This window comes from Parasteatoda tepidariorum, chromosome 6 (genome assembly GCF_982258835.1).
Source record: "Parasteatoda tepidariorum strain Cologne lab strain chromosome 6, Ptep-v5.0, whole genome shotgun sequence".
Taxonomy (NCBI): domain Eukaryota; kingdom Metazoa; phylum Arthropoda; class Arachnida; order Araneae; family Theridiidae; genus Parasteatoda; species Parasteatoda tepidariorum.
Genome location: NC_141760.1, coordinates 108,904,020 through 108,920,968, shown reverse-complemented (window position 1 = coordinate 108,920,968; position 16,949 = coordinate 108,904,020). Strand labels below are relative to the sequence as shown.

The following is a 16,949-nucleotide window of genomic DNA, read 5'->3' as shown; positions in this document are numbered from 1 at the left end:
ATTAGAAAAACCTGTGTTTGGGCAATGACGGAGCAAATAATGCTGGACGGATATGTGTTACAGGGTGGAGATTACAAAACATTCTACTCTGAGAAAAAAAAAAAGAGTGGTCAAAACTAACAGAATATAGTTAAATCCACCGTGTTTCTAGCTTTGTAGGAAAACCAAAAAGTTTGGTAATTTTCATCGAAGTGGTTTAGTAATAATTTTTTGTTAAATAAACAGTAAAATATGTTTTTATAATTTGTGATAAAATTTGATAAATGTGGAGATTTTAGTATAATTTCTTACAGCATGGCATAATAAATATTTATTCGGTTAAATTTACTTTGCAGTTTTGTATTTTTATTAAATGTGTTGTAATAAGAACTATACATTTGAAAACAGAATTTCCGGTAAACTGTCACGACATGAACGGAAAAATTACCAAATTAATGGTTTCAATACCGTAAATTTTATATACCGCAATTATGTTTAAGGCTACACGGTACCCTTTTTTAAAAAAAATTTTTAAGGCCTGTAATATTAAAAGTAATAATAGATTTTCATTTGTATTATATTATTAAACAGATTTTCAAAAAGAAAAGGGAAATCGACAAACCACAATTTAAAAAATTTAAATTTTTTTAAAAAATCAAGATTTTTTTAAATTTTTATAACTTTTTTAATTTTCAAAATTTTTCAGTTATTTTAAATAATATAAATATCTTAGATTATTAGGAACAAAAGTTAGTATGGATTTGATGCTCTGATACTTAGTTGAATCTTAATTATTTTTATCGTTACTAAACACGTGGAAAACCCGAAAATTCTAAAAACTCCAACTTCAAATTTTTATTAAAAAGAATGTATACATCTCACACTGAAATCCATACTAACTTTTGGTCTGTATATACATAAAAGTTTCTACAAAAAATTTCAAGGCTTTATCTTTAAAGGGAAAAAAGCCTTAGGGAATCGAAAACAGTGGCATCAACAAAAAAGAAAGTCTGAGAAAATGACATTTAAAGTAAAGAGAACCATAAAACCAAAACTAAAAATGCTTGTACAGTCCTACTTTCTTAATATATTATAAACAAACTTATTGCTGGTCCAAAAACACTAATTTACTTGAATATTAATAGTATTATATTTTTTCACATTTAAAATTTATATGTAACCTGTATCGGCTAAAATACACGTAACATTGGTTTAGACAAACAAAGCAATAGGATTAAAGAAATAGCTAGCATAATTATATAAATATTCAGTCAATCAAGTATAACAAATATTCTGTTACGAATTTTTTTATAAATTAAAAAATATTAGTCTTAAAAAAGACTTTTTATAAATAAAAATTTAGTAAAAACACAACTTTAGAACGCATCCATCAAACACCGAACATAAATAAACAACAATGCTTCTAGAAGTGAAAAATGTTAAATTATCATTGATAATATATTTAAACTTAAACAACATTATTTTTTTCTTTGTGTTTCGTTATTGGATCAGGTTATTTCATTTGTCTGAACCTCTTCTGCTGGTATTGAGAACTCAGAACAAATATTGTCCATATCTGCTTGTCTTCATTTTGTATGATTAATAATCTCATTATTGATTAACTCATAACCGAAAGTTTTTCATAAAATCACATCACAAATTGCAATACGGTTGGTTATAATTAAAGCCCGGATTTTGATGACATTTGCATTTTTTGGACATTTTTTGTCCTTTAGAGCATTTTTTGAGATTTATAGGGCATTGTCTTTAAAATTTTGGGGCGTATTTTGCATTTCAAAGCATTTTTTAAATTTTTTGTTAAATTTTTCTAATTTTTATTATTTTTTATAATTTTTTTATTATTACACTGGCTTTCAAACAATGAAGAAAATTTCTAGTATATTAACAGGTGAAGCAACATCTTTTCAAATTGAAGAAGAATTGTCAGTAAGTGTGACCGTCCTTTTCAAGTACGCACCAATAACATCAGTAGACGTTGAAAGAAGCTTCTCCTGGTATAAAAATTTGCTTTCAGACAAGAGACACTCGTTTACATTTCAAAATATTAAAAAAAAATTTAATAATCCACTGTAATTCTGATATTTAGTAATATTATGAGATGGAAGTTGTTATATTCATTTAAGTTTCTATACAAAATGAAAATGTTTTGGAGTCAATATATTTTCTTTTTTTTTGTTATTTTTGGATATAAAACATATTTGTCAAACTTTAATGAACGTAGAACAAGTATTGCACTGCTTTATATTTTTTGAAACGACTCATAATAATTTTAAAGAGTAAAACATTGTTTTAGTTCAATATTTTTACTTCTATTTAAGTCATGTCATAAGGCATTTTTAGCACAATTTTCGCATTTTAAGGGCATTTTTTGCAGTTCATAAGGGCATTTTTTGCACTTTTTAAGGGCATTAATTGAGATTTTTTATGTCATCAAAATCCGGGCTCTAGTTATAATGAAAACTTATCACCGCTGAGACTGACGAAAAATTTTGAGATCATTATGCTTATTTTTGATATTGCTGGGAGCCATGTAACTTTTAAAAACGCGTTTGTCACAAAGCAACCCCACTTTATGATATATTTGTCAAATACTTTTGTCCCTTTCAATTTCTTTTATTAGTTCGCACTCGCCCTATTATCTTGTTCAAATTTTCAATCGTTAATAAAATACTCTTTATTCATCTATCCAAAATCAAATACATTTTTTTTAACTTGAAGTTACTCGACACTTGATGTTAGTACAGTTTTTTCAAATATTAATTCATTCATTAAATTTAATTCATTAATTTCAGTTTTATATGGGAGAAAAATTTTAATTATTTAATAAAAAGTAAGTAAAATGAATTTTTTTGTTGACCTAAGTTGGAGTTGACTTTAAATTTTTTTTATATATATATTACTTGTTTAAGTTTACGATAGATTTTGTCAAAAATATTTCGTCAGACATCTGTTTGAATTCCAAAAAAAAAAAAAAAAAAAAAATATTTGACTGAAAGGATTTTTATGAAAATGTTAAAATAATTCCTAATAAATTAATTTACGCATTAAATTACATTACATAAACAAAATCTATATAGGCTGTTTCCCCCCCCCCGTTAATAGTATGAATTATTGGTTTAAATCCAATGAATTATTTTTTCAATCACAAGGAGCTTTCGTCAAATGCATTCCAATGGATTGAATTTATTGACGAACCATTAACAAAATTTCTCGCTTCTGATTCTTTCTAATTTTTAAAAAATAAAACTTAATTATGGTGAATAAAATTAATAAATTTATGAAATAAAATTAAAAAATATCGACTTTCTAAACTACAAAAGTGAGCTCATAGAAGATTGATCAATAAACAGTTAATTAATCAATAAATTCAATGAAACCAATTATATTATTTCGTTCGTTATTCCTTAATGAGTTTTTTTAATACATTATCTTCCTTACTCTGGGAATTAATACTCATTTAAGGGGCTCTTTTTCAATAATACTTTTTTTTTACTCTTGCTTTTTCAATAATACTTTAATACATATTTTAGCAAGTAATTGTGACCGTAAAAGGTTTTAATGGATTTATTTTTTATTTATTTATGTTTTTTTTTTACAAAATACATAAAAAGCTATAAAAACACTTTCATATTTAACTAATAGTGAAGATTTTTTTAAATTCATATCAAAATAAATTTTTTCTTTTTATTTACTTGAGTTTCCTCTCCGCTATTAAAGCAGCATTTAATCCAGGAACTTATTTCATTAATTAATAACAATTAAACGATTTAATAAGCAAAAATTAAAAAAGATTAAAAAATTGCACATTATTGTATAATAAAATTCTGGAAAAATATGATGTTACGCAATAATCTCCAATATCGTGCTGCTCTCTTTATATGGTGCCAAGTTTGAATCATAAAGTAGTACTAATTTAGTGCTTCTAAATTTTTTAGCCTGATATACTCTAATAAAAATCTGTTCCATGGTTATGTTACGGCTAAAGCTTATCTAGCAAATTAACTAAGATGATTCGTTTAATTACTCAATCAAAATCTTCCCACAGTTTACTTAGAAAATGGGCGCCCTTCGTATTTTTTTAGTTTTCAACTCCTTAATATTTTAAATCGATGGAACGGGCTGTAACTCATGTGTGTGTTAGAATTCAAATTCTTGGCCGAAGATGGCGCCACTGGAAAACAAGAAAAATCTCACCCTTCTGCATTAAAATAGGCTTGTCAGCATTGACAAGTAGCACAAGACAGCAACAAATAGATGGATTCTTTGTATGTATTATGGGCTTTTAATTGATTGATAACTAGCACATGGTGCGTAGCGTTTTTGAAAAGTGCTTATTTTCGATTATCGTTATTTAAAAGTCTTTAAAGGTGCTTTTTTCCATTGGGTGTTTTTAAAAAGTGCTTAATTTTCCCTTTTCAAAAATGTGATTTTTTTTCTTTTCCATGTCGGTTTTCGCCACGTATTGTGTAAAAGCGTGCTTTTCACGTTATTCTATTCGACGTTTTAACCATTCATTTCAGCTTCCATAGCGTATGAAAACGCCAATTATTTTACACGTTTGATGAAATACTTATGACTCCTCATGTGCGTCTACTGAGCTGGGTTCGGTCAGATTATTTCTTCCTCATGTGCAACTCTGCAGCATTTTGCAAGATATATTCTCAATTTTAGGCTTCATTTTCCACCCTTTGATATCGAACAGAAAAATTTCTCAAGCATTTTATAATGGCAAATATAATCAAGAAAAGAATTCCTTGTCAGGAACTGGTTATTTTATCATGATCATGAAAAGTCTTTGAAAATTATTTTGGCATTTTGTTAATGTATATGTCACGGCGAAGGACCGAAATCGGTGGTTGTTGACTTTCACCGGTGAATGTCGACAAACACCAAATACGTCGGTGAAAGATCGAATATTTCATTACATTCTTGTACATTCGGACCCTCACCGGTGTATGTCGACAATCACAGATATGCTTTGGTGAATGTCCGAAATATTTATTACATTCGATTTGATATGAATGTATTCGTGGATATAATTACATTTATTCGATATTTTAACCTTACACTGGTGTTTTTTAACGTTAAGTGCCACTGCCCGGTATACCCTACATTGATGTTTTTTTAAGGTTAAGTGCCACTGCCCGGTAAAATTTGCCCGGTATACCCTACACTGATGTTTTTTTAAGGTCAAGTGCCATTGTCCGGTATATATTTGTCCGATACTCCAAACACTGATGTTTCTTCGAATCTATCGTCAGTAAGTATTAAAATATAGAATAAATATAAATATATCAAATAAATATAATAATATTAACGAATAAATTAATATAAAATGGGATATAACAAATATTTCTGACATTCACCAAAGCGACTGTGTGATTGTTGACATTAACCGATGAATGTCGACATTCTCCAGATTTCGGTGCTTCACCGTATCATATATAGTGCTTAAAAATATTTGAGTGCTTAAAAAGTACTTAAAAGGAGCTTATTTTTTGTTGAAAGATTTGGCTACCTACCCTGTATAATTTAATAATTTTTTTATATTGTTTATCTTTATTCAATCTGTATTCTTGACTTTTACGGGACTATAATGGAACACACGCTATATTTCGTAAAATGAACAACGCTTAAAAGGGCGTGCATGATGATACTTACTATTTTCAACTCTTTCTTCATTTTGCGCGTGATGTCAACGCTCTTCTTTCTGAGTCTTTTCAAGGCGAGCATCCGACCTTTATAAATGCCGACAGTGGTGTAAATATTTGTATAACGGAAATCAGCTTCTGTGTTGGAACTCAGGGATACCTGGCTAGTTCGCATCATGGGTTGCAGACTCTGTCAAGTGAAAAAGAACTTTCATCAATTACTACATTTATTTCAACGGCGCAATACCAACTCGTTCATTGTGCGATCTTTGATTCAACAATAAGAATTAAGGGCTTAACGAAAAAAAAAACTTTGGCTTATTGTTAATCAGTCTGTAAAATTCTGCTGTTTAAGCATAAGTTAGATCGGCATCCAGCTTGCACTGACTCCAGTCTTCTTTTATTTTATAATATAACCGTCGTTGAACAGCCGACCCAATTTTTGGGTTTACGACAACCAATGTTCAACTCCGTAGCCTTGTAATTTTGAACCCAATTCAGAAGACACGAGAACTCCTGGATCAAGTATTGGGAGAAATTTGCCTTTGTGGAGGACTTTATGATGGAACTAACCCGCATTTGAGTTGCATGGAGAGGAAGACCACGTGAACCTCCCACGGTTAGCCTGACGGCAAGGGGACTCTAACCCATGATCCGTCTACCACTGAGGATATTTCACGTCAGCACTGTGGTCGGTGCAATCCAGATGCGGAATTCGTATCGACCAGCCATCGCCGGGATCGAACCCGGTTCACCTCATTGGAAGGCGAACGCTCTATCCCCTGAGCCATCGCGGCTCTGACTCCAGTGTTGACGTAAAATATCCTCAGTGGTAGATGGATAGTGGGTTAGAGTTTTCATGGATTCCTTCATGTAACGCTAATGCGGATTGGTTCCATCAAAAAAGTTTTCCACGAAAGCAAATTTTTCCCCAATAGTTGATTCAGGAGTTCCCTTGTCTTCTGAATTGGGTTCAAAATGACAAGGCTACGGAGTTGAACATTAGTAGTCGTAAACCCAAGAAATTGGGTCGGCTGTTCAACGACGGTTATATATTTAAAAAAAAAGAAAAAAATACATAACTTGGAGTTAACGAGGATAATTTTTCAAAGACTTCTAGAAAATTATTTTATTGAAGATGTTTAAAACAATATCTGAAGGCTCGTGAAAATATTTTACCATTTGAAATGTTTTTTTTTTCAAATATTTCTTTAGCTCAATTTTTTACTGAAAATTGTAGTAATATGAGCCATCAAAACAGTGTTATCTGACCTGTCATAAATCACACGAGCAGTTAAAACCACACAGCTATAGTGAAAATTGTAGGTAAGAAATTGTGTTTCGTGATTCCAATAACTAACCAAAAATTTTGATATACAAACCATTGAATAGCTTCCAATCTCTTTCTGTTGCTTATGAATTTGCGTATATGTTTCTAACTATTTGTTTGTAAAAAAAAAATCTGACTGCGATGAGTAAGATACAATGAAACCACATCCAAAGATGCGGAGTTTGTTAAAATTGCAAACGTTTCTGGAAGTCATAAGCTAGTTATGTATTAGCTGGCTATGTATAAGCTAGTTCTGTATAAGCTAGTTATGTTTTAGCTGGCTATGTATAAGCTAGTTATGTATACGCTAGTTATGTATTAGCTAGTTAGTCATAGTTCACGGCATGTGTGTTGTACAGTGAGCACCCTGAATAACTTTTTATCTAAAGTTCGGATTTTAACCAAAGACCACCCTAAAAGTATATTTTTAAAATCTTCATCAAGAAAGAAAAATGAAAATTAAAAAGTGTACTCGTTAGAAGTCACAAATTAAAATATCAGTTATTAATTAGCACATTTAAGGTTAGAACCTCAAACCATTAGGATTGAGTATAGGTATGTGAAAATCCGGTCATTCGATAAAAAGTTATGTTTCTTATTTTGTGCTGCGCCTTGTATGTCAAATAATTACTGAGGTTAAAATACTAAGTTCCGTCATAATAAGCTCTCTTACACGTTATCGTATTTCCAGTGTAAGAAAACAAACGCGCACTTACACGTTATCGTGTTCCGTTGTAAGAAAACAAACGCACTCTTGCACGTTACCGTATTCCGTTGTAAGAAAACAAACGCACTCTTGTACGTTACCGTATTCCGTTGTAAGAAAACAAACGCACTCTTGCACGTTACCGTATTCCGTTGTAAGAAAACAAACGCACTCTTGCACGTTACCGTATTCCGTTGTAAGAAAACAAACGCACTCTTGCACGTTACCGTATTCCGTTGTAAGGAAACAAACGCACTCTTGCACGTTACCGTATTCCGTTGTAAGAAAACAAACGCACTCTTGCACGTTACCGTATTCCGTTGTAAGAAAACAAACGCACTCTTGCACGTTACCGTATTCCGTTGTAAGAAAACAAACGCACTCTTACACGTTACCGTATTCCGTTGTAAGAAAACAAACGCACTCTTACACGTTACCGTATTCCGTTGTAAGAAAACAAACGCACTCTTGCACGTTATCGTATTCCGTTGTAAGAAAACAAACGCACTCTTGCACGTTACCGTATTCCGTTGTAAGAAAACAAACGCACTCTTGCACGTTACCGTATTCCGTTGTAAGAAAACAAACGCACTCTTGCACGTTATCGTATTCCGTTGTAAGAAAACAAACGCACTCTTGCACGTTACCGTATTCCGTTGTAAGAAAACAAACGCACTCTTGCACGTTATCGTATTCCGTTGTAAGAAAACAAACGCACTCTTGCACGTTACCGTATTCCGTTGTAAGAAAACAAACGCACTCTTGCACGTTACCGTATTCCGTTGTAAGAAAACAAACGCACTCTTGCACGTTATCGTATTCCGTTGTAAGAAAACAAACGCACTCTTGCACGTTACCGTATTCCGTTGTAAGAAAACAAACGCACTCTTGCACGTTACCGTATTCCGTTGTAAGAAAACAAACGAAAGGTAATACAGTTTGAAGTATTTTTTTAGTTCATCAGTTTGGTATTTTTGATAAATTTTTACCGACCCGGATTCAACGAGCACCCTTATTTAGTGAGGGTCTCTCTATTTTATCGTTATTAACGGAATCAACTAATTAAGAAATAAGTTTATGATTGCTTTTTATAAAACTTGCTATAAAAACTACACCGAAAATATACATTATTAAATTCAGTGCAAGAAGTTATTAATTCATATCCATAACACATTCATTATTGCACTTTTCAGCAATATTTTATAATTTTATGTAACGATTCATAATTAATTTAGAACTTAAACTTAATTCTAATGATTATACCAAAAACAAAATTGTAATGAATTCAATAAAGAAAATATTTCATCGTTAATTTTAACCTTAATCCATTCATTATTCGACATTTTTTGGTGATTCATGGCTGACTTACTGTAATAGTTCTTCATTAAAGACACAATATTTAGACATTTCAACAGCATTTTGAATCTTTACTTCAATACACGATATGCTGAAAGCATAACTTCAGGAATTATAATAATAATAATGAATGTTCATTATTTATTAATGATTGGAAATACAGTTGCAATAGGAATGAGATCTTACCCTTGCAATTCTCCCGAGTGTTGCTGTGGGTGTGAAATCATTTATCTGAATTTCTTTATAATCAATCTTCCAGATGAGACTGTCGAGCTCCTGTTCATAAGCCCAATTCCTGAAACGTGAGAGACAAAATTCTTTACGAATGAAAATAATTGATTAGGAACAGAGTTTACTTTAAGATAACGACCATAATGATCTGCTCCATTAGCGCCCATAATTATGTTTAAGTCGTTTATAATAAGCGCTGCTGACCCCTCCGATGACCAATCATTATTATGGATTTACAGTGATGGACTGTTCAAAATGTTTATTCTAAGAAAGCTAACATAATTTTTATTTATTCATTTATTTACGTCTTGAGGTGATTGGTTTCATAATCATTTTAAAAAGAGAAAAAAAAACAATTATTAAATGTTCGTTTTCTAGCAATAATTGTGTTTTTAAAGTTTTTTTTCCTTATCTTAATTATAAATGTAATAATTGTGCTGAATTATGAATATGAAATTATTTTTATTTCTTTTAAAAACTGACAAAAAAATAGAAAAATTTATTTCATTTTTCGGTTTCCAACAATAATTATGTTTTTTAAAGTTTTTTCTCCTTATTTTAATTACGAATATGGAAATTGTGCTAAATTATGAATGAGAAATTTTTTCTAATGCTGTTATTTTGAAATATTTTTGGGATTGAGATTGATTAGTGCTATTTAGATTGATTATTATGATTATTATCTTATCTTATAAAGTTCATTATTGATTATTATCTTATAAAGTTCATATTCATAAATTCAAATTTGTTTGTCGAATCTGCCAAATATGTCTTTCTATTGTCCATGAATTTTTAAAAAAAATTCTTTAAGATTAATGTGTTTTCAAAACAATAAATATGGAAACTACGCATAATTTAAATTAATCCCTATAAATTCAATTACAGACATGAAAAATTTATAAATTTGGACAAAAAAAATTAACATAATTTAGACATTTAACTTACTTGTATACAACTAAAATTCCGAACAGAAGTGCCAAAATCAATCCTCCGGTCACACCTATAGCAAGCTTCCACACTAAATAAAGGAACCAACAATATTTAATATTTCTTTGAGAATAGTTTTTATTACAAAATGATACATCTTCATTCATGATTTTTATTTAAAAAAAACTGGTTAAAGTATTATAAATGATTTTCTATCATTAGATTTTTTTCGGTCACGTGGCTCAGGCCGACAAAAATCTAATGATAGGGAGGTGAAATGAGGTGAAACCGGGTTCGAATAACAGCTATGGCTGGTTGATACGAATCTGCATCTGGCTTGCACCGACCACAGTGCTGACGTGAAATATCCTCAATGGTAGATGGATCACGGGTTGGAGTCCCTTTGCCATCAGGGTAAACCGTGGAAGGTTCTCGTGGTCTTCCTCTGCATGTAATGCAAATGTCGCATTTTTTCTCCCAATACCTGATACAAGAGTTCTCTTGTCTTCTGGATTGGGTTCAAAATTACTAGGCTGCGGAGTTGAACATTAGTAGTCGTAAACCCAAAAATTGGGTCAGCTGTTCAACGACTGTAAAAAATAGAATAAAATTAGATTTTTTTAAAAAAAAATATCCTTCTCCGAATTTTTTTCATGCAGAATAATTACACATATGGTTATACAGAATGTTGCAAGAATATTTCTTAACTAGTTTGTTAAAAAAAATAATTGTTTTGTAATGTGTCAAATAAAAAAAAGGATAATTAATATTATTGGATTTTAAAATATTTATATGTGATTTTCAGCGTTTGTAAATTAAATTAACGAATGCGGTAAAGTTAATGAATGCAGTAAAATTAATGAATGTAGTCCGTAGTATAAGGTGCAAGTTGATAATATAAGTTATTTTAAGTATTGAGATGTAAATTTCAGGTTTTGACGAGCCAACTATCATACATTTTATTTTATAACCGTCGTTAAACAGCCGTCCCAATTTTAACTATCATATATTTTAATTGATATATGATAATATCTCTCATCTTAGAAAAAAATTAATAAAAGTTACTGCCAACCATCACCATTGTTTTAAAAAATTTTCTCGAGCGTGCTTCTGTTATAATTCAAAAACTATAAATGAAATAATATGAAATGTTTTTAGCAAATGTTCAAAAAATATTCTCATAAAAAATCTTTATTAATGTAGTTATTACTTTTAGAGTTATTTTAGGTCAAATTTGAAATTTTTTTTGCTCCCGGTTTAAGTAATTACTATTAATAATTATTGCAACCCTTACATCTGTGAATGCAAAAATCGTCACACCTAGTTTAAATTTCGAATTAGTTATGGAATAATTAAACAGTTTAAATTGATATTTTTTCGGATTTTTTTGAAGTAAAAGAAAAATTAATCGTTTGAAGATTATAATTTTTTGCAGTCACGTACACTCATCTAAATGAAGATTTAAAAAAAAAAAAAAAAAAAAAAAAAAATTATTTTTTCTTCTTTCAAAATTTATAATTTATTACGTAGTTTTCAATTTTGATGTTTTTTTTTCCTTAAATAGTATTTTATTAGATAAACAAAAAACTTTTTTCTTCTTGTCTTTCGGGCAGTGCCAAAACCGAAAATTCGCCCTTCACAATAAATAAATAAAAAATCGGGATTTATTTTTATCAAGGACACAAAACTAAAATAGAGGGCTTTACTTTCTACTTGGTCGCCTTCTTTTCCCTTCTTACTTGGCGGCGAGTGTATGACCATCTTCCTCCTTTCGAAGTTTTCATTAATTTGCAGAGAATTATTTTTAAATTTATGTCTTTACTATTCAAAGTTTCTAAACATATATACGTTATTTAAAATGTTATTTTCTTTCAGGTTGAATTCGAAACTTTAATCGTGTATACTGACAGGCACTTTTAAAAATTTTCTATTTCCATTAGCGTGCGTATGTTTTAATTTTAGAACAGGTGGAGATGAATATCAATTGTTTTAGAAGCTAGCATTAAATATTGTCATCGAAATGTTTATTATTTTAATTTGAGAATCTATGCTTTATTTGAATAAAAATATATTTTTTATATCTGTTTTAGTAATTTTAAACATCCTCTTATCATTTAATAAGCATATTTATGTTAATCCAAAGGTAAAGAAATATCGTTTTTCTAATATCTGTTTTTCATCTTTTCATTGCGTCATTTTTGTGTGGTTACAAAACTCGTTTTGAAATAAGAATTTTTACGGGTCAGTAGTTGAGCTCTGCATACTCATGAATCCACATTTGTCGAAAAAAAAATTTTCCTAGTATAATTCACGATTAAACTGGAACTCATGCAATTTTAAAATATTTTATAAAACGAAATTACATTAGATGAAAGTAGGAAAACGAGCTGTGACGTAAAAATTAGTACAACAACAGCAATCAAATTACTGTTGATGAATGAAATTGCAAAGATCTGTCCATAAAATTAGGGTAATTTCACATTAATTTTTTTGTCAAACAAGTTCACTGGTGAATTTGTTTCACAACTTGACTTTGTCAAACAATTTTGACTGGTGACGTGTTAACTCGTCTTTTCATGCCCAAATTTAGTGAAGCTTGTAAAGAATGTTTTACTTTACTTCCATAACGTAATTTATGCGTAAAATTGTAGATCAACAAATTAATACTTTTCTTCCATGGCATAGTTTTCGTGTAAAATTGCCGGTCAACAAATTGTTAATACTTTACTTCCTTGACATTGTTTTGGTGTAAAATTGCCAGTCAACAAATTAATACTTTGCTTCCGTGACATAGTTTTCGTGTAAAATTGCCGGTCAACAAATTGTTAATACTTTACTTCCATGACATTGTTTTGGTGTAAAATTGCCAGTCAACAAATTACTAATATTTTACTTCCGTGACATAGTTTTTGTGTAAAATTGCCGGTCAGCGAATTGTTAATACTTTACTTCCATGACATTGTTTTGGTGTAAAATTGCCAGTCAACAAATTAATACTTTGCTTCCATGACATTGTTTTTTTGTAAAATTGCCGATCAACAAATTGCTAATATTTTACTTCCGTGACATAGTTTTCGTGTAAAATATTGCCGGTCAATAAATTGCTAATACTTTACTTCCATGACATAGTTTTTGTGTAAAATTGTCGGTCAACAAATTTTTAATAATGAAAATTTAGAATGTTTGCTGCTTTAAAAAACAATGGTTTCTGTTCTTTTGCAATATGTATGTACGTTTCTGACTTTTTTCCAATTAAAAATACATCCTAAATTAGTATTACTTTAATAAGAGAGCTTTAATTTTTCTTAAGTTACCTTAAAATGAAATTATTGTCTAACTGTTTTGCTTATAAGTAAAAATACTATAAAATAGTTGCATAAAGAGAACTTACTGACACATTTTTCTCCTTGGAATCCACACGTGGGTTCATCATTGGGAGGATATCCGGAAACCCAATCGATTCTATCAGTGAACTTCAGAACCTGGTACAACGCATTTATGTAAGTTAAAACAAAATATTCTATTATTTGATTGATCAATAACTAAATGATATTGACAATACAATAAAAGGAACCAAGTGCAGTGAAACCTCTAAGAAAGACCACCTCCATTTACGACCGATTTTTGGATGCAAATTTTTTTTCCATAGACTTTGTGTTGAAGAAAACCTTCAGGAGAGACTATTAAAACCTTTCCCAGTGACCGGGCAGAAAATAAACTACCTTTACATCTACAGAAGCTAAAGAGAGATTTTGAGCGTGCTTATTGGATTTCACGGCAACGCCTTCTGTGACGTATAACTATTTCATTTTGCTATGCCTGTTATTTTAACCCTCTTGAAGGCCGTGAGAAGTATACTCACCACCACTTTTTTACCACTTTTAATTTAGGTTTCCATTTGTTAATTAATAACTTCAGCTTTCTTGAAGTGCGTTTGAATTAAATTGGTAACTATTTGTTAGTTTAAAAAAACGTATAAAAGTTATAAAATACATAATTCCTTTTCAAGTTTGTAGCATTTTCAAAATTTATTTTATAAATGAAAAAGAACAAAAATCAATAAGTTTCTGATAGGTAATGTTAAATATATTTACCACCAAAAAAATTGAATTTTTATAAAACAAATAAGTTTTTTTTCTTAAATCAATTACTGTTCTTAAAACAATTTCAATTCCAAAAATAAATGATAATAAACTTTAATTTACCTTTAACTAGAAATAAATGGCCCATTAAAGGGTTAAAAGCATAGAGCAATTTCTGTACTTCACCTTTTGATTTTCAAACTTGAATTGTCGTTTTTTTTTTTTTTTGCCTGAGAAACTGCCTACTTTATTTAAAAATAGAATAGAAACTATTTCATCAAACATTATTACCCTTATAAGCTATGTTTAGAAGATTGCAACAAGTGGGTAAAGGAATTTGGGGAACTTACAAATACGAAATGGAATTCTAGAACTTTGAAACCTCAAGGAGAAAGATATGTTTGCTGATAAGTAACTCGTTTAGTTATTTTATGAAAAAAAATTGTATTTAATTTGTCTGGGAACTGCTTTTTTCGTTAAATTTATGATTATCACATGAATAAATAATTATGAAACTAATATCACTAATTTATTAAATAACATTGAAGTCTGAGTTTAATTGACTTGCTCAATTCTTATATCCACTGTTTAAAAAAAACTCAATTGTTTTAAATTGATATTTATCGAAATGAATTAATGTTTATCGAATTAAATTAATATTTTATTTATTTCTTGTGGATTACTAAAATAAAAATTAATAAATTTTAAATTTAGCATTCATTAGTCTCGCCATCTAATTTTTTAAAACTACAAGTTCTGCATTATGCCTAAATACTTATAACTTATTTTTAATATTTTCTCTTGTTTGCTAAATGTTTTATAATACCGAAAAACTATTATTTGACATCTAAGAAATTGAACAATTGTATTTAAGAAGTTTATTTTATTCATTTTTGAGTCACAATTCTCATCAAAATCAAAAAGAATGATTTTGAATTATTCATTGAATTACAGTAATGAAAGAATAACTTTACAAAATGAGTAATGAAAGATTCTAGTACATTTCTATTGGATTGTAAAGATTTTTTTATTTATTTAATAGCGGGAAATTATTTGTTTGACACCACAGTGCGTTTATGAAACTGCCGCAGAAAAAAATTTAAAAAAAAAGTTTCTCAAAAAATTTTAATAACTTCTGTATAACTTTTTTTTATCAGTTTTGTTAATTTTAAGCAGATTTATTCACCACGTGGCGCATAAATAAAGTATGAAAACTTAGAACTTAAAATTTGTTTCTACATTTAAATATTCATTCATTTCAAAAACAGTTTTTGAAACAATAGGAATTAAACTAAGCTTTATGTCTTAAATTCTATTCCTATCCTTTTATTTTATATATTTATTCATTTACAAAGTTAAACTTTCCTAATATTCAATTATTTGATTTCGATTTTTTGACAGAAGATAGAAGTGCTTTGAGGAGTGGAAATGGAAAATTTATAAAATAATAATGCTAATTTGTAAAATAATAATACTCTCCTATTTTAGAATACTTATAGTTTCTTGTAACGTGTTATACTTATTTTAACTTGTAAACTTGTTACATGGTTACTCTTTAGAAAATAAGTTTTATTAATTTTAAAATGTTCAAGTTTTTTTGCTGAATTATAATTACATTTTTAAACATTTTAGAATATTATCTCCTAAGGTATGATAAAATCTTTTTCAAATAATCAGAAATAGTTTTACAGTAATATATAATCACATTTTGATATCTTTCATAATAAATTCAAACTGAACTGAATGATTCTACAGTTATACTTTATTTATTTCAGTAAGAGATTTTAATTTCTAAGTGCCTACGGAGATTCACAATACTATTCAATTTAAATATTAATCAATGTTTATATTTATTACATGAAAGCAAGCTAATAAAGCTTTAATTTATGTTTAATAATTATTATTGTACTAATTTGATGTTTTACTAAAACATAGTTGATTACCTTGCATTTACCTGAAATTTGTAACATTAATATTAAAAAATATTATACTGAAATCAACAAAAAATTATTTTAAACAATTAAAGAATAATATAAGAATAAATTTTAAAGCAAATTAGATTTAAATAAATGTGTTATTATTAAAAGACCATTCATGAGGCTATTTTATTTTTTGTACAAAACTTTAACATTTGCCTTAAAATTAGTATGAGAAATATACTGGAACTGATTTATGATTGATTTTCATTTTGTGAACAAATTAAGGAGAAATGATGTTGGGGAGGAGCTAAAAAAGACTCAGTAGAAGGCAATGCCAAGAAATCCAATCAGCGTGCTCAAGATTTCTCTTTAGTTTCTGTAGATGTAAAGGTAGTTTACATGCAACCGGGCAAACATTTGCACCAAATGCGAAAAGGTTCAAATAAGGAAACCCGAAAAAATATCAAAACAAGCAATTTAACAAAGCAAATAAGTAGATTAAAATGCATTCAAATTATTTGTGTGAGGCACTTGTTTAGAAAGCTCTTTTTAAAGGTACAACCTCATATTGCTGTCAGAGTGCACTAAAGAAGACGCTATCAATGATTTATTTTTAACGTTGAAAGTTAAATTAGAAAAAAAAATCTTATTTTATACAAAAAACAAGCATCTCAAACAAGCAAAACCTCTATTTATCATTCATAATTGATAAAATAGTTTTTACACATAATTATATAATTTGGGATC

The 16,949-nt window shown here is 29.1% G+C and overlaps 2 protein-coding genes across 2 annotated transcripts in view; one reads left to right on the top strand and one right to left on the bottom strand.

Moving 5' to 3' along the window:
• LOC107437256 (long-chain-fatty-acid--CoA ligase 5) overlaps positions 1–16,949 on the top strand; it is a 371,824-nt gene that overhangs the window by 45,064 nt on the left and 309,811 nt on the right. The gene's annotated exons all lie outside the window — the stretch shown is intronic.
• The window catches only part of LOC107452371 (guanylate cyclase 32E), a 193,791-nt gene that overhangs the window by 69,501 nt on the left and 107,341 nt on the right, over positions 1–16,949 (bottom strand). Inside the window, exons 7-10 of the mRNA XM_043050036.3 lie at positions 13,593–13,683; positions 10,220–10,292; positions 9,230–9,338; positions 5,662–5,841 (exon numbers count right to left, since the gene is read on the bottom strand). Coding sequence (XP_042905970.2) covers positions 5,662–5,841; positions 9,230–9,338; positions 10,220–10,292; positions 13,593–13,683 — 453 coding nt within the window. The remainder of the gene's footprint in view (positions 1–5,661; positions 5,842–9,229; positions 9,339–10,219; positions 10,293–13,592; positions 13,684–16,949) is intronic.